The 23,334-nt window shown below is 37.6% G+C and overlaps 1 protein-coding gene across 2 annotated transcripts in view; it reads right to left on the bottom strand.

The window, feature by feature from the left end:
* prkcbb (protein kinase C, beta b) overlaps window positions 1-23,334 on the bottom strand; it is a 143,392-nt gene that overhangs the window by 107,650 nt on the left and 12,408 nt on the right. For both annotated transcript variants that reach the window (XM_081384997.1, XM_081384996.1), the window contains exon 3: window positions 1,214-1,296. In XM_081384997.1, coding sequence (XP_081241123.1) covers window positions 1,214-1,296 — 83 coding nt within the window. The remainder of the gene's footprint in view (window positions 1-1,213; window positions 1,297-23,334) is intronic.

A 23,334-nucleotide genomic window follows, 5' to 3' on the forward strand; every position in this document is an offset into this window, starting at 1 on the left:
CCGAGATGTGTAGGGTGCTCCTCTGAGAGCTGAAGGTACGTCTGACTGAGAGAAGGGCACTGAGAGGGCTGTCAGATGCACAGCACTGGGACTTTTACGCTCACAGCACAAGAGTTCGCAGTGCACTTCTGAGTCGGTAAAAGAATACGGCATCTAATCTCAAGGCGGAGCGTTCAACATCTCATAAATAAAGGCTGAATCCCAATCTGAATTCACAAAAATGTCTTTGTATGTGTGAATGTCAGAGAATAGTGACACACCTGACACCATAATTCACATGATAATGCCAATGATGGTGAATGCATGTATGGATTGCATTCTACATAATTATGTATACTACACGTGTATACTTACAAAACGCAGTTTTTACTTGTCAAGAAGTTAGATCGCCATCAAACAAATTGTTATTGGCGGTTTTTCAAATCATTTTTTACTTCAAAACAAACACGTGAACCATCCTTGAGCGGAATGGTCTCGTTCATGGTTTTAGTGATTTAAAAAAAAAAAAAGCCTATAGAAAAAATTAAAGGGAAATATATAGTACCATATGCTGCAGTAAAAATGATTGCTTGCTATGGTTTCGCAGTGAGTTTTTTTGTTCACAATTCAGATTTTTTGTGTGTGTGTGTGCATTTCTGGTAAAAAAAAAACAAAAACACTCTGGCTTAGACAGAGAATCAAAAAGTGGCAGAGAGCGAAGCAGAAATGTATTTTTCATAATTACACCGATTCAAAGAGCAAAGCCATTTTCCGTAACTGCACAGCGCCATTCATTCTCCCTCCTGTTCCTGTGTGTGTAGCAATTGTAATGATGTGATTGAGCTGGCATCTCTCATCCACACTAACAAAAAAGAGCTCTGGTCCCCTGTGTGGACGCGCTTCCTGTAGCTGTCACTATAGACCGGGTAATTTGTTGATTTAAATGGTTGTATAACTCAGGGGCCCGAGACAAAGTGAGCGAAGAAGACGACTCCAGGAGGAAATCTGAAACGGAGAGTGTTATCGTCACTGCAGCTGTCTCACACACTTCCTCTGTGACAGGACATCTGATTAGATTTGCCAGAGGACGACAACTTTTGCCCACCTCCTTTCTCTGTTCTCTCATGTGGGATTGAGAGATAGACAGACACAGATTGAAGAGGAGAGACAAAGAGAGAGGAGAGATGGAAGAGGAAGAAGAAGAGGAGGGGAAAGAAGACATTTTTGTACTCACATCTGATGCAGGACCCTTATCTGCTCCGGGGCAGGAGAAGGTGACGAATTCATGGCAACGCTTGTGCACCACAAAGCAGCAGACTGAAAGAAGGAAGGAGAGAGAGACAGACAGATGAGATAAACGGTGAGAATCAGAGCACATGGTACTGACAGACATTTATCTGCAGTAACAGGGATCCTGTTTGATTTCACGTTATGCTCCAAGACCCAACCTCAACCCGCTCACATACATACAGCCATGACAATCACATCACAATATAACACTATATGGCTGCACAAGGCCTAACCACCACCATTTAACAAAAAGTGGTACTTAAGCACCACTGTGCTTGTTTATTGTTTATTATTATTACATAATTCTTAGTGTTTCAGTTGATTCACAATTTTTGTGCTCTCCACAGTTGAAAAAAAAATGGTGTGTGTGTGTTTTATGGGCATTTAAAATACTGCTCTGCATCTATTGCCACACATCACAGCAGTTTCTATTTTCGTTGCGCCGCACACAGACTGCATGTATTTCTGCCTGAATTAAAATACCTGCCAATTAACTCACACATGATATTTGCTAATAAAATCATTTTATTTATTATTTTAATCACTTATGATGTCAACATTTAAGATGTCAGCAATTCCCTCCCCATAAACTGCAATGATTCACAGTAAAAGCCAGTAAGCATTGGTTATGTTAGAGTTTTGTAAATGTCACTCATGTTTATTCTCTCAAGTTGTCAAATGCACATGAAGCACAAGCATGCATTTATTATCTTGTATGATATATCATTATAAATAAACATTATAACTAGATTAATCAGCAATACTGCATTAAAATCTTTTTTTTTTTTTTTTTTTTTTGCTTTTGAACATAGCATAGCATGTGTTGGTCTTCCAGTTAGACCAGCACCAAACAAGTATAAGCAGCATGGAATTAATTTTGGCCTAAGCATTTTCAGCAGGTTGAGGTTCCAATTAAATTTTTACTTCAAGTAAAATAAAAATCTCTTTTCGACTATTATTTGATCTAATTGCTTATATTATATTATATATAATATATATATAAATTAAAAATGTAATTAAAAAGATAAAAATAATAATAATATATACTTATATATATATAGAAATAGACTGTAAAAAAAATAGGTAGAAATAAATGTTTAATTCGGTGACTGTCTTTTAAAATTCTATATAATATATGTGGGTGTGCTGTGTGGAATGGTTATAACTACCTACCACATAATATTTCAAATACAGTGCTGTATAAGGGTCAATGACATGGCATGCATATTTGTGTCCAAGTGCATTGTTTCCTTTAAAATAATTTGATAAATTCAAGACATGCATCACTTTATTCTATAAAACCTATTTAGTTTGATTTCATTTTTAGAATATTTAAATAATACATATTATTTTATGTTTTGTTTTGTTATCTTAAACCCCCAAAATGCCAGGTGGTGCAGCTGTCCGAACAAATGAACAGGAACACTATTTAAAATGGTGTCTCAATATTAAAAGATATTTTTACAAAAAAAATAAACATTGTGGCATCATTTTAGGTTTGACATCTTTCATATAAACACATTTTTATAAATATCAGTAGTTTTAAAGCTGTTAAGATAAATGAAAAACTTTAGTCCAGCAATTTGTATATTCTCAAATGTCAGGGTGGCACAACTGCAAACATGGCTCTTTTATTATGAATCTACAAGGTAATAGCAACATGATAATGTATCATCCAGAGGAAGAGTGAAAATATTTGTAGATCTCTCTCAAATACTAGTAAAAATTGCTGCTGATTTCAAGTATGGGTTTGGGTATATTGCTACACTTTCCATGTCAGGTGGTACAACTACAGTATATATACATACATACATACATACATACATACATATTTGGTTGTTCTGCCTGACCTAAAAACAGTCAAAAAATTAATTTAAACACTTATTTACCAATTGAAACTTGTTTAAATACATTGTTCATGACTCAAAAATTGAACTCAGTTTTGAAAAGACGCCTTTTTTGAAGCTTTATTTGTCAATGACACATAAAACAACGCATAAACAGCATGATAGTATTCAACAACCTATGACAGCAGCCAATCAGCATCAGAGATAGGAGCTGAAGCGACTATGCAAATGATGAGCTGTGCTGGACTGTATGTACAATGCCCCTCTGTTCACATCACTAATGCCCCTGGCACCTCTGCAGCGTGACATATCCAGGTCATCATTGGGGCATCTTCCTTCCTGATGCAGGTGAACTCAGATTTGAGCAGGTTAAAAACGTTTTCTCACAGGAAATGACACAAGTCTCTCACGTTCACCGTAATCTCTTTAGAAATCTGCACTTTAAGTCTAGCAGCTCCGGCCAAAACACAACAGCCAAACTTCAGACAGGCTGAACAGCCACTGTCACCCACACACTCGAAATACTCCACTGAGAAAGAGAGAGATGAAGAAACAAAACCATAGATTTGGAAGAGAACTGAAGCATATGATTCAGTTTGCTCTTTTCATTATTGCGATTTAAACCAGGCCAAACGAGCTGAACATTCAAGCAGCACCTATTTAAAAACTTTTTTTCTAATTCTTTTAAGAACTTAGCAAATTTCCATCTTTTTGGATTGTGAACTAGGTGACATAACACTATATATGGATTAACTGTAACATTCTTGCAGTTAAAATAAATCACGGTGCTACACATCCTTCATCAGTCCCTTTACTAGCACTTTTGCAGATCTGTGGAAAGATATTTACATTAAATTTACATTTAATCATTTAGCAGATGCTTTTATCCAAAGCGACTTACAAATGAGGAGAACAATAGAAGCAATTTAGGCAACTATATATGAAAGTGCTGTGACAAGTCACTGTTAGCCTAGCACAGTACACATAGCTAATACAGTGTTATGCATAAGTTTAGACACCCATGCTGAAGTTGACTAAAAAGAGGAATAAAAAAATCATCTTTTAGAAATTGAACTTAATGCCTTAATTAAAAAAAAAATTAGGAAAAATCCAACCTTTAAGGACACCAATTTTCTTTGTCAATGAATAATGTATCGTAAATAAATAAATGTTCTTCCTTAAAATACAGGGTGCATAAGTCTGGACACCCCTATGTTAAATTCCCATAGAGGCAGGCAGATTTTTATTTTTAAAGGCCCATCATCACATAGCCTTCACCATACCTAGAGATTGGCATGGAGTACTTTCCATAAGATCATCTCTCAATGCAAATCAAACCAGCTATTAGGCTAACTGAAATAAAACCATGCCAATCTCTAGGTATGGTGAAGGCTATGTGATGATGTGGGGCTATTTTAATTCCAGAGGCCAAGGGAACTTTATCAGGATGCATAGTATCCTGGATCCATGAAGTAACTGGCCTTTAAAAATAAAAATCTGCCTGCCTCTATGGGAATTTAACATAGGGGTGTCCAAACTTATGCACCCTGTATTTTAAGGAAGAACATTTATTTATTTACGATACATTATTCATTCACAAAGAAAATTGGTGTCCTTAAAGGTTGGATTTTTCCTATTTTTTTTTTATTAAGGCATTAAGTTCAATTTCCAAAAGATGATTTTTTATTCCTCTTTTTAGTCAACTTTAGCATGGGTGTCTAAACTTATGCATAGCACTGTAAATAAAAAAAATAGATAGGATAGAAATAAAATAGAAAGTGTTAGTATTAATGGGTCAAGTGTTGACGAAAAAGATCCGCCTTGAGCTGTTTCTTGAAACGGTAAAGAGCTGCTCGAGTTAGGTAGGTCATTCCACCACAAGGAACAGTCAAGGAAAAGTGATTCTGTGCCTCTTTGCTATGCCACCACAAGATGCCGTTCACTAGCTTCTGGAGGGCACTTAAGTCTGAAGTAGTGAGTTAAGGTATAGGGGTCCAGAGGCAGTGCTTGTTCTGTAGGCAAACATCAATGCCTTCAATTTGCACAATTTGCCAATAGCCGCTCGCATCAAATTCGTGATGAGAGGTGTGACGTGTGCTCTCTTCGACTGGTTAAAGACCACTATCAATGCTGCATTCTGGATCAGTTGCAGAGGTTTGACAGTATATGCTGGAAGGCCTGCGAAGAGAGCATTACAATAGTCCAGTCTGGATAAAACAAGAGCTTGTACAAGGAGTCATTTAGCATGATCCGATAGGAAGGGCCTGATCTTCCTAATGTTGAGGCAAATGTGCAGGACTGGGCAGTTCTAGCAATGTCGTCTGTGAAGAACAACTGATCATCAATCACAACTCCAAGGTTCCTGGCTGTCCTAGAAGGAGTTATGGATGACAAACTTAGCTGAAGAGAAGTTTTGATGAAGTGTTGGGTTGGCCAAAACCACAAGCACTTCTGTAATTTGCAGTTTCACAGTCCAAGCCAAACACTTTTTTTGTTTGTTCAATTTTTTTTGAATGAATGAATGAATGAAAAAAGAAAGACAATATATGAAACAAGCAGAATCACATATTTTCTGCGTTTTCAGAACAAATAAAAAGCAAAAACAATTAAAGAAAGCATTTATAAACAAACATACAGTATACACATGCTAATAGCTTGTACAGCTGAGAATATTATTATCAAAAGGCAAAAGAGGCAAAGATTTTAGGGAATTTAAGTAAGAAAGTGCCATTTATCATAGAAAGATCTTGAGCTGCCATTCCGAGAACATCTTCAATCCAAACACTTTAATAGTAAATACATTTCTGAATTTGATCTTTCAACTTTTTCTTTTTAGAAGTGCATGGAACTGCTTCAAAAAGGAGCGCTGGATCCTGTGTATCTGAGCCAAAAGCAGACAAAAACAGTTGATAGAATTTCTTGCCTTTTGGCAAACAAGTCCTTTTTCCCCTCTCTTTTTAGCGCTCAGAATAAAAGTTTCTCAGACTATGATCAGCACTTGAGAATGGTCAACACCACTTATCTCTTCACACCCTGCAGTGCAAAAGTAGGATGTACATTTTAAGATACACTAAAAAGAACCATTCACCAAAAACATCTGTCATCTTTTATTCTTTTGAACACAATAGCTTTCTATAAAAAGTGTTTTAATCATGTATGATGCAGATCACCCTCTGTCAGTGTTTTTTCATGTTGAAATGACCTGACCTGCGGTGTTGCACTAAACATAGAAGAGAATCCTCACGCTCACTGGCTGCTGCCTCAAGATACACTATGAAACATGATTATTAATGTGCTTTACCAGCGGAAACAACAGGAGAATCTCTACGGCATACGCAAGTTGGAAAGATTTGATGACAAAGACAATCCTGAATAGTGTTGCCCATGTTGTTTCTTTTTTTTATTGGACAGGTAAGGAAATTAATTATCACATAGATCACTAGAATCAGTGTAATTTACATAAAACTCGCAGACGATAATGCTGATCCACGTCTATAGATGGCAGTGCAGCGTCTAACGCCACTGTAATATCTGTACTTTAAGTACAAAAAGAACAGCGATGCTAACGCTAGCCGAATATCTATTGAATGCACCTTTAATACAGAATATAGAGCACAAGATATGGACTTTTACGATACCTTTATGGCACTTTTATACCCATTTATGGAAATCACATGGAAAGGGGGGCATGATGGTGAGTAAATGATGACACAAAAATATCAGAAATTAGAAAATAACATAATACAAACTGAAATACAACACTTATATTCTGTTGTTTTGTAAACTGGGTGACAATTCAAGTGCCAATCTTTGAGATCCACTGTCATAAACAGAACACACACAGATTTGAATACTGTCCTATCCTTTGAAATACAATCCCTCAAAAACAGTAAAATAAGGAAGGAGAAAACTTGTTCCTAAATGATATATTTTTTGATCTCTCATCTATCAAGCAGTATAGGCATTCAGATACAGGTAGGCTAGTTCCTCATCTAATAGTGACAGGGTAAAGATCGAACCAGAGGTGAGGCGCAGACTGCCACCTCCAAATGGCTCAGTTAAACAGCCTCTCACAGGGCCTATTGAGCGCACGCTTACATAATGGCCAGCCTGATGGAGAAGGATCAGGCCCAGTAGGAGTTTCCCTGACTCTTTCTCTCTCCAGCACTCTTAAAAGGTCAGAACGAGAGAAAGGCTCATGTAGCAACCCACGTCCCTTCACAGCGAGACTGATCTGGCCCTTCATAATTAAACAGCCCATTAAATATCCATGCCACACCAGCGGCTCAGCACCTTAGCAAACGCACCCCTGCCGAACACCCCGGTATGACACCAAACTCTGTCCCGGCAGATGCCGCACAGAGCCGTTCGGAGACAAATTCAATTAAGTTGGAAAAACACGAGCATTAGTCCTCTTCTGCTAATAATTCAGTCGCTCACAGACAAACAGCAACAGTGCACACCCACGTACTCGCACAGCTACAGCTCAAACGCGCACACATACACAAGTACGCCCACACAAACACACATGCGCTCGACATCCAAGCATATCTGCCTTCTGGACAACTGCAAACCTTTAAAAAGAGCCTCCAGTTATAGCAAGCCGCGTCTGGCCTGAGGAGCTGCAGAAGAAGAACCTTTCACGATTTTAATTCACGAGCGCGAGAGACGCGTGAGCGATCTCAGAGATGACTGGGAACGTTCATCTTGATATTGAATTCAGCCCAGCTGTCAGTGAGATGCAGATTAGGAGGAAGGGAAGAGAGTTTGTGTGCTTGTTTACTAGAAACAGAACAGCATGCAAAATATATTCCTCATGGTGCAACATCATTAAGGGTTCATGAACACAACAAGGTGTTAAATTGAATCAAGCTGTAGGAAGGGAAGGATGAACATCTAAAAACAACTTGTTTTCCCCCACACAGCCCATGGGAAGCCTAGATATGTCGAGATAAGAATATATTTTACAGAAAGAAGGAAACACAAACCTTACTGTTTAGAGGTTGATGAAAATATTAACCATGTTGGTACTGTTAAATATGTGCCAAATGTGTCTTTTCATCCAGGTCTATTATATTTGAAGTCATCTATATGCTAGTGTACTCACTCCTACATTTTGACAAAATTGTTCATTTCTGAATGTAAATGAACTGAGATTCAAGTTGTTACAGTCATTTGACTTTTTCTTACACCATTTTGAATCAAGTCTCAAGGAAAATGTATGCAAATCTGCAGTCTGCACAGATATTTCCAAATATGATGTTCCATCTCCATCTGAGGGCTTCTGAAGGCTTTTTTAGGATCAGACAGGGAAAATTCTGTCATTCTTTTTACTGTGGAACGGAACATACATATTTTGAAGAATGTTGGTAATCTAAGATTTTTGGTGACCGTTGACTTCCATTGTATGCAAGAGAAAAAAAAAAAAACTCTCAAAATATCTTCTTTTATGTTTCACAAAAGAAAGCCATACAGGTTTGGAGCTACATGTGGGTGAATAAATCTTCATGAAAATAAATATCAAATTCAAAACTGTTCATCAAAGCAACTGAAACTTAATTAAAAAAGCTAAGAAAAGCTTAGGGCAATAACAAAACAGTATTCTGATCCTAATTATGTTAATATGCTAACCTAATATTTGTATGCCGCTTTTCCAACCATGACTAAACAACTCGGTTTAACTGTCTGGAAAATGTATTCCCTTTACTGAGGAGACACTCATAAATTATCAATTTAGGATACACAAGACGTGCTGTGAATTCTCACTCATAATCAAACATTCACACACTGTGACGCATGACATGACATTTTTCTGTACATAATACGCACAGGTCACACTTACAATATGAATTTTTCTAAGCTAAATCATACCACAAGTCTCACAACGCACAAGAACAGTGAGCAGGAATACAATACTGACAGCTAGCTTAGCTCTTACCACTGGTCATTAAACACTGATGGACTACATCCTGCTGTTAAAATTAAAAACAAGCTTGTCTTCCAATCTAAAGTAAAAGTGCTTCCTCATTCTAAATATGATTATAAAAGACATGATGCTGATGCAAAGGATACTAGACATAATCAGACAGTCAGTCAGACAGACAGATAGAATGTCCAAAACCTCATTATTGTAAAGCAAAATAAATAAATAAATTAATTAATTCTTGTGATGAAAAACAACAACATGTATAAAATGTAAAGTATTTATCCATCATAGTACTATTCAATATACTTCATTCAGCATAAATCATTGCATTACAGTATCAAGAACTAATGGAAATCATCATGACAGCAAGGAAAATTACAAATAAACTGCTCGAGCAACTGTCTGTTCGCATTATGGTAATAAGAATTTCAGAAGAAAATGTGTTGTAGGAAATATCTAAGAAAAATGTAATCGTATTTTCTTTCCTGAAATGTACACTGGTGACCAGGACATTTTCTGGTAAAATCAAGCCGTGTGAATATTTTTTTTCTTTTTCGAAAACATATGTTCAAAAAGTGTTTCAGATTTCACACACCTGCGGCAATGTCTCACACACACAGAGTGAGAGAGAGAGAGAGAGAGAGAGAGCGGATGTTAGTTGTGACATTAACTGGATTAGCTGGGCTGATCCCGCGCTCAGTGCTGATGGGACTGTTAAGAGTGAGGCTTCACTGAGATTAACACATCTGAACAGCACAGCAGCACACACACTCCTGCTGTCCGGCATACAATCAACAACAAGATGCATCTTACACAGCCATTACTTACGCTGTTCATTTACACTGATTAATACTGCACACACTCTCCGCTGATTAAGTGTCTGCTCGTGTACTGGAGCGGAGCCACTCCTGACAACAAACCATCGAATCAGAGGACGGCAAGCGTGGAGGAGCTTGAAATTTTGTGATGTCTTTAAGCTTGTCAGTTTCATATCCCTAAGAGGTGTCACATTTAAGGTTTCGGGGTGGTGTAACTTGTAATAGAATGAGGATTAGTTATGTCTGCAGGCGTGATGTTACGGGATGACGTGAATGGTGAGGGACAGTGGTTTGAGAGTTTAGCGTGTGTGGCTATACCGCTGAACAGTTGTTGAACAGTTCACTGAAAGATTCAGTAAAAGTTCAAAGAACGAAATTAAGGCTGGACATTGGATTCTTCTGCACCACATATGAGGGTTTATTACATGGTGTCAGAGTGCCGTGAGGAACACATTAGAGACCGAATTGTGACATGAATCCAAGACAAGTCACACAAGTTGCAGCTCATCCCAAATCTCACACTCAAAATGACGGTGCAAGAAACCCGCCAGTCGGAGGTGAAAGCACAAGCTAGCGTGCAAGGAGAGGCTGCATGCGCTATTCAAGAGGTAGCACATAAAAAGACACACACATTGGAAGCAACATGCTCAAGGACCAAAGTTCAAACAAAGTTCCACGGACAAGAAAAGAGAGAAAGTATTCGGCAGATGTGGAAAAGATTAAAAAATAAATAAATCACTGTCCAGTGTTGAAGTCCTCATGTAATAGATGTAGGAAAACAGGGTAGTGGGAAAAGATGTGCAAAAGCAAAGTGGTGAGTGAAGTAAGAGATAATGAAGAGTATGATTGTCACTTTCTGGGCTCAGTTGATAGCACAACTTCATACAGTACAATGAATGAACTGTGCAACTAGAGATTGGTAGTACACCGGTAAGCTTTAAGCCTATTATGCAAAAATCACTTTTATATTGTTTTTGAACATATTCAAATGCATTGTGTCTGCATTGTGTGTACACAACCACCCTAATGCGGTAAAAATCCATCCACTCCGTTTGTTATTTTTCCCATAAATCTGACACGGTCTCATTCAGGAATGTGCTCCAATGTGACGTCACCTTAGAACAGGCCCCGCCCACGACTGGCACGAACTCTGCCCTGTTAGCTTAGCTCCTCCCCTGAGTGAACTGTACACAGTCCGCCATGTTTGTCTCCTTGCCAGAGCATTTAACAGCAGTATTTAAGTAGGTGATGGATTCTTTATTAAAGTTACTAAAGTTATTCAGTCAGTGTATTTGACAGTTTAAGTGCAATAAGACGCGAGAACTTAGTTTAAAGGGGTGGTAAAATGCCCTTTTCACAAGATGTAAAATAAGTCTCTGATGTCCCCAGAGTGTGTGTGTGTGAAGTTTTAGCGCAAAATACCCCACAGATAGTTTTATATAGCAAGTTAAAGTTGTCACTTTTTGAGGGTTTGCAAAAACGCACCGTTTTGTGCCTGGCCCTTTAAATGCAAATGAGCTGCTGCAGAGGGCGGGGTTTCAAGAGCTCATGTGTGTTAGCAGCTCTGTTTACCTCAAGCAGACACACTAAAATGACAGAAACTGTTCTGACTTTAATGTTAAAACGGAGTCAGACAAAGATGGAGAGACTCAAGAAGAAGTGACAAAATGAAGAATGCAAGAACAGGACGTCTCTGAATGGTTAGTTGATGAATTTATGTTGCTGATGTGGAGTTAACTATCTTCAATTAGCATATTCTGTCATGATAAATCTATAAAATTGCTCATATATGAACTGTTGTGAGATGCACACAGAGTGACTTTCTATTGCATGTGAAAAGATGGATGCTAAAGTTTGAGCTGACTCACAAATGTACTCTTATACAACAACTTTTTCTCTTCTCAACATGGACTGTGTGTTCCCGGGGGCGGGGTTTATGTAAATTCTAGGGTTAGTGATGTCACTAACCCAGGAGGAATGTCGTGTAGTCCTTACCAACCGTTTGTTGTAGTCCTTTTCTTTAAAAGCAAATATCTCCCTTTGCTTTGAACTTTAACTTTGCAGATGTTGTTTATGCTCAAACAGCAACATTACACACTAACTAAAGTAAAAAAAGTGAAATCATAATCAACCACCCCTTTAATACTCACGCGGTGCACCACCTGACATCCAGCTTTCTGTGCTTGTGCTTCGGATGTGTGAGCTCAGAAAACCATATGTGACCCGTGCTGGCAGAATGCGCACGGGCTAATTACGAGCTACAGGCAAAACAAATGAAAAATGTTTTAGTCGAATTTGAGGTTTTCACAAAAATGTGTTCATTAAGCCCTCGTCTAGCGATCCCAATGCTCCAAATAGCAATGAAACATCAAAAAATATCTTTATTCGTATGTTTCCGGAGAGGAGTACCTTTCCTTTGTCCATGAAAAATGCAGTTTTTCTCTGCTCATTCCTCGGCGACTGGCGCTTCTCCGCCTCAGCACAAGTTTGGTATCGTTTTAAAGAGCAGTATTCCAACTTTGTGAATATTCATAGCAAATTCTCGATGGCCTGAGTCTGAACCAATGAAATGTTATTTGATCAAACTCATGCTGATGTAAACAAAACGATCTTTGTTTACACCTCAGACAGCGTGCAATCCCGATATACACATAATACACAGAATTACAGCATTTCAAAATATCTGTCTTTCAAAATATCAGTAACGCAAACATTATCTGTTATGTCTTGAATGAATGTTTGATTAACTGTTTGGGAAAAACATCTGATGTGTAACATTATATTAGATCCAGATTAGGTAAAGTAGGTCTTAATATATAGGCTGTCTGTTTCATTAATGTTAATCAAACAATTGTGGTATCATGGGGAATTAGCATGATTTTGTTTTTGAAACCTTCAGAAAATTAACTTGATCTTGCTCAAAATTGACTTTACTGACTCTATCGACTTCAAACAGATGTAGCTAATTCATCTATCTGATTCCAACAAATCATACATCATTTTGAAAATCTGCTCATTGCGACTCATTTTGCCAACACAGGTCACACATATCAGACGTTTAAACTGAAATGGCTTTAAAACACATGCAAATAATACACTTTTATGATGAAGAACTGCAATGTCACGTGAGCATGGCCATAATAAAGATGATAATGTTAGCAGAGTATCCGATGCACAAACTCCGCCCTCTCCTGGAAAGCGGGTTGGGGAGCAGCAGCTCATTTGCATTTAAAGATACATGCACAAAAACAGCATGTTTTTCCTTCCACTCAAAAACAGGCATTTACAACATGGTATAATAAATTAGTAGGGTATTTTGAGCTGAAACCTCACAGACACATTCTGGGGAAACCTGAGACTTATATTACATCTTATAGACCCCTTTTGCGCCGATGTCACAATTACGTCACGGCGCTAGCTGGAGGCAAAACAAAGGGAAAACTGGAGGCGGCCAATACAAACCAGCACAGATTCGGTTACATAATAAGGAGCTTAAATTATTATTTTTATTATTAAATGTCATCTTGTTGTGTTGTTGGGTGCAAGAATCGATGAAAAATGAGTATGCTGTATCTGGAATTTTTATTTCTAGAAAATATTCATATCATTAAAATTGCACCGTAATGTCACTCTTTACATTGTCGTCTTCTTGGTGCTGGGCTGGCTAGGCAGAACTGCGGATTGTTGCCTACCACACAAGTCTTGTACATGACCATTCAGCACATAGTTATAGGCATCTAAAGATTTCTCTATCAGGTTTCTCTATCAGGTAGGTGTAGAAGTCAGGCCACTCAACCGGAGGTAGCGTTAACGTTAATCCTGTCAGATCGTCCATCCATTGAATGAGCGTATACGGGTCAGCCAATCTGGTTCCGTCCGTTAAAATTAACTTTTGCAAATAACAATCGCGGTCCTGGACAGTGAGTGACCTTGCACATTAAGACAAAATCGGATTTTCTCCAGTCACTGTTAAAAAACAAGCTAACAAAACTTGCAAACTAACATTAGTGAAGCGGCCGGAGGGATCGTTCTGCCTCCACCTAAGCTCCGCCCACAAAAAAACGTCACATGTTTACTAACTGAAAAGGGGTCTATAAAAAGGGGCACATTAGGTCTTTAAAAAGATTTAAAAGATACCGGTGCCAATGTGTGCATTATGACTGAAAAAACATTAATAATGTTCAAGCCTGAGAAAAGACTGTACTGAATAGCAGGTGGCCATCTGAATTGTATTGGCCAGTTTACATAGAATTCAAAAACAACCGGTAGTCGTTCAAAGTGTTTGTTATCAGAGGGGAATTAGATTGCAACCTAGAACCTACTTAGCCAATCAGTAGCTGTGCTGATGGGGCTGGTGGGTTTAGAAACACAGGGTTTATTACATAACTATACTGCATAAAGGTCTGAGCTGGTTACCAAATGGGTGTAGTTTCAAATTATAAACTATTGTCTATTGTTGTCTTGAGCTAGACAACAGATTGACCCTGTAATAAGTGTCAACGACAAATTATTAGACACATTTGGATTTTATTTGATTGTCTTTATTGCACTTTTAAACTTCCAGCAAAAATATTTGATTTCTCTGTATTTAAACAATTAGAATTTATAGCATGATGTATAGCTTGAAGAGTTCTTGATTCTAATTGGTCGACACTCATTCCACAAGTTTTTTTTATACATAATATTAGGGATGCACTGATATTAAAATTATGTTCAATACCGATAAGCTCATAATTATTTTCATGTTAGAGCAGTAAAAGACAAATGGATGATATTGCAATCCTATGCTATTTTGTCTAGAAAAAGAAATCAACCAATAAAAGCTTAAAAAAAAAAAAGAAAAAAAAACATTTTAAATGCTACAAGTGAATTTAGGAATCACTACATTATAATGCACAGTATGAAAAATGGATTTGGAACTTTTTTATTTTTGACTATTTTTTGTGTTTAAATGAGTAATCAGTAGTGATAGCGTGACAATCATCACCATCACTGCACTGATTCGTTCCTTCATTCTATCCATATACAACCAGGCCAATTGAAAATGAAAAGACTGTGAGAAAAGTCTAGAGTTTGTCTGATATCCCTTCACTCCCATATGGCCTTTATATAATACTGAACTCAATCACTGAGGCTTTCGCCCACCACATGTTAGGCCACTCAATAAAGAAGCTGAACAGTCACAAAAGAGAAGTACTTTTTTTCCAAAACTACTTCTTTTTCATTCTCCTTCTCTCTCCTTCTCACCCCCTCACTTTAATCTACGCACAGGCTGGTGCTCCAGTTTGCCATTCCAGCTTTACACTGCCCTGGCAGCGGTGCCCGCATGGTGAATCGGTCCCATGCCAATTAAACCTGGCATTCATTCCTTCTCTCCCTCTCGCTGTCTTTCTCATTTTTTCATTTCTGAGACATTACAGATGGATCTACACACACCTCATCCAGTTTTCAGCCAAGGCGGCGCTCCCATCAGCCTCGGTGTTCCCGTTTCCTGAAATCTAGATAATGAGAGAGAATGGCTTTCACTGCTAATGACTTTCTGGCAGCTGATGTCTGTCACAGCCTTGGCAGAGCGGTTTAAGCTGGCTGAGAGGGAAGTGGAGCCCAGGGCTTCCTGTTAGAACAGGATACACACGCCAGAGACACTGCGAGCACCTGCGTCTCTCGGCTGAGGAGAACAGGTTTTCATCTGTAGATCTGGGGCTAGAGTAGCATGGCTACTGACTGTGGCTCTTGGTTATTTTTTTAAACAGATTATTTAAATGTACACCCGGAGGCGATGACTTTTTTCATTATATAGAGCACACAGCACAGAGCGCTTTCCTCTGAAGTGAAGGTGAATTGTGACTGTAGCTAGTATGAAGAATTGAGACAGGTTGAGTTCGTTTTTCCTGCTCACCGCCATCCTTCACTTTCACCTTCCGTTTTTGTTTGATTACTGTTTCTGTTACTTAATCATCTGTGACACTCATATATCAGTTCCTCCAGCGTGTCCAGTCAGTGTCAAAAGACAATAAGGACATAAGGGAAGTCTAAACTGCTGCTCAGAGAAATAAAGCCTAACATATACAGTGGGATGCAAAAGCCCACTGTAGAAAATATGGTATTCAAAATCTAATTCAAATCTGGAAATAATAAAAGTTTTAGGTTTTTGAAAAATAAAAAAATAAACATTATGATTATGATACAGTACAGTATGCATCACAGTTTTCACAAAAAAATATTAAGCAGCACAACTTCTTTCAACATTGGTAATAATAATAAATGTTTCTTGAGCATCAAATCAACATATTAGACACATTTCTGAAGGATCATGGGATAATGAAGACTGGAGTAATGATGCTGAAAATTCAGCTTTGCATCACAGAGGTAAATTACCATTTAAAATATATTCAAATAGAAAACAGCTATTGTAAATTGTAAAAATATTTCACAATATTGCTGTTTTTACTGATCTAGTAAATGCAGCCAAAGGCCATGTACACGCGGTGTTGTTGTCACTCCTGAAACTTTACAGTATTTACAAACGGTAATGAATGACCTAAATGATCCTTTCATGGGTAGCCTACAGAACACAACTCACTCCTGGAACTGTGGAGATTTATGTGTGGGTCACAATATTTGGTCTTATTTTCAATATAAAGCATTTCGATTTATTTAGGTTTATTATGGGCTCTATCAAGGCTCTTTCCTTGCAATTTTCTTGCACCAGATGAGAAAAAAATCCTTGATGCACATTTAAATACGTCATTAACAACAGTTTGTTTTCGTACACACTGCAGAATTTTGTAAATGTGGTTGTCACTACCTAGAATTTTCGAGTTAAGTCGTTTGTGGAATGCGGTTGTCATTCGCATAAATTTCTGATTTGTGTCTGAACAGAGCAGGATAAAACACTAATGGTGAACTGGCAGTCAAATTTAGCTGCAGTGTGTATGTTGCCTTAGTAAGCATAACATACTTTTAAAAAACAAACATAAAAACTCTTTCTGGCCCTACATTTTTGAATAACGTGAATCACTTCTTTCTGGACTGATTCACAAAACAGAATCTGACTTCACATAGAAGGAGTTTCAAGGAAAGCAGCTCAGTGCTGTCTCGTCTCACTCGGCTGTAGAGCTGTGTGTGAAATGCAATGTGACATAAAAACAGCAAAGTATTTTGTCACACTACACCACTACTTGTTAAGAAGCAGCTTGTTACAGGAAAACCTACACAGTTTTGAAACAGCTGAGCTGTCATGCTAAAAAAAAAAAAGGAGTAGTCAATCCAAAAATGAAAATGTTATTTTTGTCGTTACAAATGTATCCACAAAAGAAAATCCACACATCCCCAGATGAAGAATCAATGTCTTCTAAAGCAAGACGATTAGTGTGTGTGAGAACAATACTAATATTTACACTTTTTCAAACATGTACACATACCTACAGTTCAGAAGACACTGATTCATAAACTGGGGTCAACTGGATTATTGCCATGTTCACTTTGTGTGGTTTTTGAAGCGTCAACTGTGAGGGATCCATCTTGCATTAGGTCTCACAGAGATGTTTTTTTTTTTACAGAATAAAGGAAGTTATAAACATATGGGATGGCATGAGGGTGAGTATATGATGATAAATTTTAGATTTTTGGGTGGAGTGTCCCTGTGTACAAGTCAAAAATGGCCACTTGTTATTTTTCTTATGAAATATTGCGGTATTTATTAAATGATTTATCAGTGCACATTATTATCATTTAATTAATCTGCCCTTATAACTCCTAATCAAAATAACTTCCCCTCCCTCTTCCATCTCTTCTCTGATGATTTTATTTTTTTGATGAACCTGTCACTCATATGACATCACACCAATAGCAAACCACAAGAAGTTTTTTTCTTGTTCATGAAGACAGCGGAGAAATACAGTAGGGAAGAAAAAACTATCGCAACTTCCGTTTCATGACAACTTTAAGTGGTAGGGGTGTTCGATTCCAGGTTTTTTGGAGTCGACTCTGACTCCCACCGTAGGATTCGATGGAATCGACTATACTTTACATCAAAACAGGGTCAGGAATAATAGTACAATATGCAGTCGTTACACACTTAATACATTTTTTATTTTTTTTTTCAACATGGAGCCTTAAAATCCCTGTGACTGTCGAAATCAGTCCAATTTAGCGATGACTTGATGAGTAGCTAGCTGCCTAGCTGTTGCAGATACCTAATTTTATAGAGGGAAAAGTCACATCCGTGTTCGAATATTATGTCAGAATTAAATAAATGAGAAAGAAGGTATTATTTAATGAATTCATCTTATTATTGGCTAATTGTTGGGTGATGGCACTAAATGCACGATCATTGTCTTAAAAGGTGCTTGGAAAGGAGAGATAAAGTTGCCATGCACTATATAGGAATTTGAGAATCAGTAAACAAGTGAGCAATGTCAGACACAACAACAGAGTATGAGAGTCGATTCCTGTGCTGGAGTTGACCCCGACTATTCAGGGCTATATAGAGTCTATAGGAATCAACTCTTTTGGAGTCGACTCACCATCACTATTAAGTGGTGCTATTTAGATACTCTCCAACAATGATTGTAATGCACCAATACGTGGCCACCAATTTAATCTGGGCCTTTGTTATACAAATCAAGACTCAGTAAATCTGTCAAAAGTAATTTGCTTTTGAAAGTTAATTGAGGTCTCAACACACCATCACTTCAGCACTGTGTGTGATCTCACACTGAATGAGAGATGCTCACAGAGGAGAAGAAACCTTTTATCTAGCCTCACATCCACTAAAACGAGTAATTCTCACTCAAGCTCGAGAGAGAGAGAGAGAGAGAGAGAGAGGGGGGGGGGAACACAGGAAGGGAGCTTGAGCGCTTGTAGACAGGCTGCGAACGCTCATTTTTTTCAACAGGAGATACGAGTGATTGTTCACAAAGAAAAAAGATATTTGATTTTCACCTTTCCTGCCTGTGGTAATGGGAGTTATGCAAGTGAGTAGGGCCAGCCTACGCGCTAAATAAAAATACCATGGCCCGCTGAGCACTACGCTGAGCTGACTTACAGAGATGCAGAGATGAGGTCAGTGAGTCAGCCGTCAATCCACAGCTGTCCTCAACTTCTCCCCTCTCTCTCACACACACACACACACACACACAGGCCTCCTCCTCCTCTGTGCTACGGCCTGCAGCTAACCACACTTTGAGGGCTGTAAACACGGTGTAGTGCACTAGCTCTTTGCCCTGCACTGGATGATGTCGTTTACAAACCTGATAAATCTGAATAACATATGAGGTCGACAGAATGGCGACCGGGTGCGATATTAGCAATTGAGGTCACTTATTGACTTTGCCTGTATGCTAAGAAAACAATCACAGAGTGAAACAAAAACAGCGTAAGCTAAAAAGTTGTCATGTTTGTAATACACCAAATAATAAAACAATACCCAAATAATGAAAAAAAAACAGCATATGATGTGTTTTAGATACACATTATGGTGTTCTTAACTAGTTTTACACTTCACAGATTAAGCATGCTGGATGGCCAGCATTTTTGATAGTGGACAACATGGCTGTGCTGGTCTATCAGCTAAACCAGTCCAAACATCATCATAGACCAGCATAAAGCAGCTCAAACCAACATAAACCAGCAAGGAGCAGCATGAATCCTGTATCGTCCAGCATGCATCATCCTGGTCTTAGCTGTCATGTTGTTTTTTTCAGCAGGGGTGTCTCAAAACCTTCAAAGCAACCTAAATAGCACTTGTGGGCATACTAGATGAGTTTGGTTTGGGAACCAGTGTATTAGCTGAACGACTTGAGGCCAGTGGGAGTAACGCGTTACAAGAAACCAAGAGATTTCTTAGTTTTCCAGACTAAATGTATGACTAAGAATATGAATTCAAATAAAGATTTGCTTGTCACCAATGGTGATAACATTTTAGTGAAAGTTGCGATTAATTCACTCCCAATCTGGACCATTGATCCCTGTGACTTTTTGGAAGTGAAGTAAAATAATGTTACCTTTTTCTGTAAAGTAAATTTACACCTGATATGCACCGGAATAGCGGTTTCAAATACTGTAAGTAACAAGCACTAACCTTCTATATATTTACTTACAGAATATAGAACTGAAACCTTCCTCGTAACATGAAGATGCTGAGTTGACAAACCCTTGCCCATAGAACGAAATACCACTTCGTACTTAAAAACGCATGCTGCTCTAGGCGTAACGCAATAATGTATCATTTTCCCATCGTTGCTTGCGTTTTTTAACAAATCAGTCATCTATTCAACACTGGAGTCACAGGGTTGAGTTGTGAGGGAGTGTGTGTGTGTTTGCCCCGTGACAGGCCTGTGTCTCCACTCTACCCATCCCATCTGTTTGAAGAAGCCTCTCCACTTACTGCTTGTGAATCCGCTGAAGAGTCTCTCCGTGCAGCTCACCGCCCCCTCTGGACCACGACCCCCGCTATACCTGTCCTACACACAACCCTTCCCCCCTCCACCCACGCAAACACACACACATACACACACACATGACAGACAGATGATAATGCAGAAGTGGGGAAAAAGTAAAAGAATTTAAATAATACAGAAATAAAAAAATGAGGATATGGCTTATAAAAGCAGAAAGAAAGGGAGTCGCGTTGAAAAAAGCACCACAAATTGAACAAAATAAATCCTCTAACCAACAGTATAGGGACGTGTAAAATTACTAGTTTTCATAATCGATTAATTCACCTGATCATAATCATATGCATTTCTTTGGGGCCTTTACACGAGACACATTGGTGCATTAAAAACTATTTGATGGAACGCCACAGAACGGATGGAAGGGTGTAAAGACACATTATAATAAAGTTGTTTTTACCTTCACTAGCAAAATGTCAAGTCACCTTTATTTATATAGCGCTTTTTACAATACAGATTGTTTCAATGCAGCTTTACAGTGATAGCAGGGAAATTATGCAACTAAGTTTGTTTCAGTTGCACAGCAGATCTAGAAGAAAATAGCGTCATAGTCCAGCTTAAGTAAGTTCAGTGATGGATCATTTTTGTTGTAAAAAAGTTATTCATTTAGTTTATTTATCTATGCAGCCGCTCTGGAGAAAACTGTGATGTCATCATCCAGCTCAGTTCAGTTCTCATATAATGGTGTCAATGCAGGCAGATCAATAATATAAAATGTAAACCTTGAATCCACTGTAAATCACAACTAAAATTCTGCCAAATGCACAATGCAAAAGCAAAATATAATTATAAAATGCTTTAAAAGCAAATCATTTTGAAAATGGGGTTTTACCCTATTTAAAAATAATAATAATAATAATAATAATAATATAAAAAAAAAAATAATATCAATGTAATCATTAAAACAAATTTAAATTAATAATTAAAATAATAAAAACTAGTCCATCCAACTAATCAGTTGCACATAAACACATACAATTACAACCTTTCTGTTTAAACAAGCCTATTCATTGTAGCAGCCATACATTTGTAATTCTACTTGATTTTAAATTGATTTTAATCTACTTTTTGTATAACTTTATTATTTGTTTATTGTATTAACTTTTATGTATGCCTGTATGGTGACCTTGAGTGTAAGAAAGGCGCCTTTTAAATAAAATGTATTATTATTATTATTATTAATTAAAATACCTTGTTATATGAATACTGTAATCAGCACAATGAAATAAATCAAAGTATTATGAAATCAATTTACCAATAAAAGGGAGGAAAGAGAAAATGAGATGAGGAAAGATCAGGAAATATTGAGAATGAGAGCGCTTTAGAGAGGGAAAGGGAATAATCACGCATGCAGTGTAACCTCCACACTGACAGCCCACAGACCGCAGCTCGGTCCTATAACAGCTCTAATGACATCAGTATGAGTCGGCATACAGCGACAACAGCTGTCTACAGCCAGCGGTGAAGAGGCCCAAGTAAATCACTCCTTCCTGATGAACAGAGCTTTGCTCATCATCACTGATATTGAAAAACATGAAAAGTGATGGGTCTTGTATGTGTGTGTCTATATGCACATACAGTAACAGAGCAGTTATCTCCGTTTCAACTGATCCAGGATAAGAGGACAGCCGACGACAGGCGCAAAGTCTGGAGCTCTGATTTATCAAAAAATTCACTGCACTTGCTAAAAATCCTCTTCAGACAAGACTGTTATCCCCTAAGGTTAATCTAAATTTGAGTTTGACAGACATACCTTGATTTTGTTCCCATTTGAATTGACCATGTCTGTGTTTGACACACACACACACACAATAACGCAATAAAATGGAAAATAAATAGTATTCAGTACATGTAAATATCCAACATTTGTAGATAGCATAACATTCACAAATATCCACAGATAACTGAGGTGTTGAGATTTCATGCATCCCTAGATTTAGAATTTTTTGCCAACTTCCTCCATAAAATAACAGTTGGTGGTTCAAGTGCTGCCAATCTTATGGGAAAAGGAGAGATTAAATTAAATAAAAATAAAATGACAGCCGCTACAATATCTATAATATATATATAGACAGTATTATATTATATTATATTATATTATATTATATTATATTATATTATATTATATTATATTATATTATATATACACACACACACACACACACACACACACACACACACACACACACACACACACACACACACATATACACACACACATATACACACACAGTGCTTACATTTATTAGACCACCTGTCATAATAAAGAGAAAACACAAATATTTTAGGAATCTGTCAAAAACTTGTTTAAAACTAATTTTTTTATTGTCATTTACTAGGCAAATAACAAACTGAAACATCAAAATAGTCTTTATTCACATTATAACAAAAAAAAACCCCGTAATATTTAGCATGTCATCCATAGGCCTTGATAACATCTTGCATTCTTGCTGGCATTGTTTTCATGTACAGTACATTTCCACAGTCTCTGTTGTTATTGACTTCCAAAAAGTTTCTAGTTGTTCCCAAATACTTGCTTTTGATGAAACTGTTGTGCAATCTATCTTTGAATTCCCCAAATCCTAAATTTGTTCAATAGGACTTTGTCTGGACTTTGACTTGGCCAACTGTGACTAAAGAGCATAAACACACTGCTAGATCTGTGGCATCTGTGGCACAAACCTTTCATTGGATGGTGGTCTAATACATTTGTTAAGCACTCATTGCTGCTGTGATGATAAATGAGAAGTGAAAGCTAACACTGAAACTACAATCGCTTTAAACGACCAATGGGAAGTTAAATTTACTTTGATACACAACTTTTTTTGCACGCTGACCCAAAAACAATTCTATTTAGCTGAATATAATCTCAAGAAGCAGTGATATTTGGGACAGTGTATTCACAAGAGTGACAGAAAGAGAGAGAAAGAAAGAGAGAGAGAGAAGAGAGAGAGAGAGAGAGAGAGAGAGAGAGAGAGAGAGAGAGAGACTGAGACTGAGAGAAAGCTTCAAAAGTA

This window comes from Scardinius erythrophthalmus (genome assembly GCF_964197995.2).
Source record: "Scardinius erythrophthalmus genome assembly, chromosome: 1".
NCBI classification, from domain to species: domain Eukaryota; kingdom Metazoa; phylum Chordata; class Actinopteri; order Cypriniformes; family Leuciscidae; genus Scardinius; species Scardinius erythrophthalmus.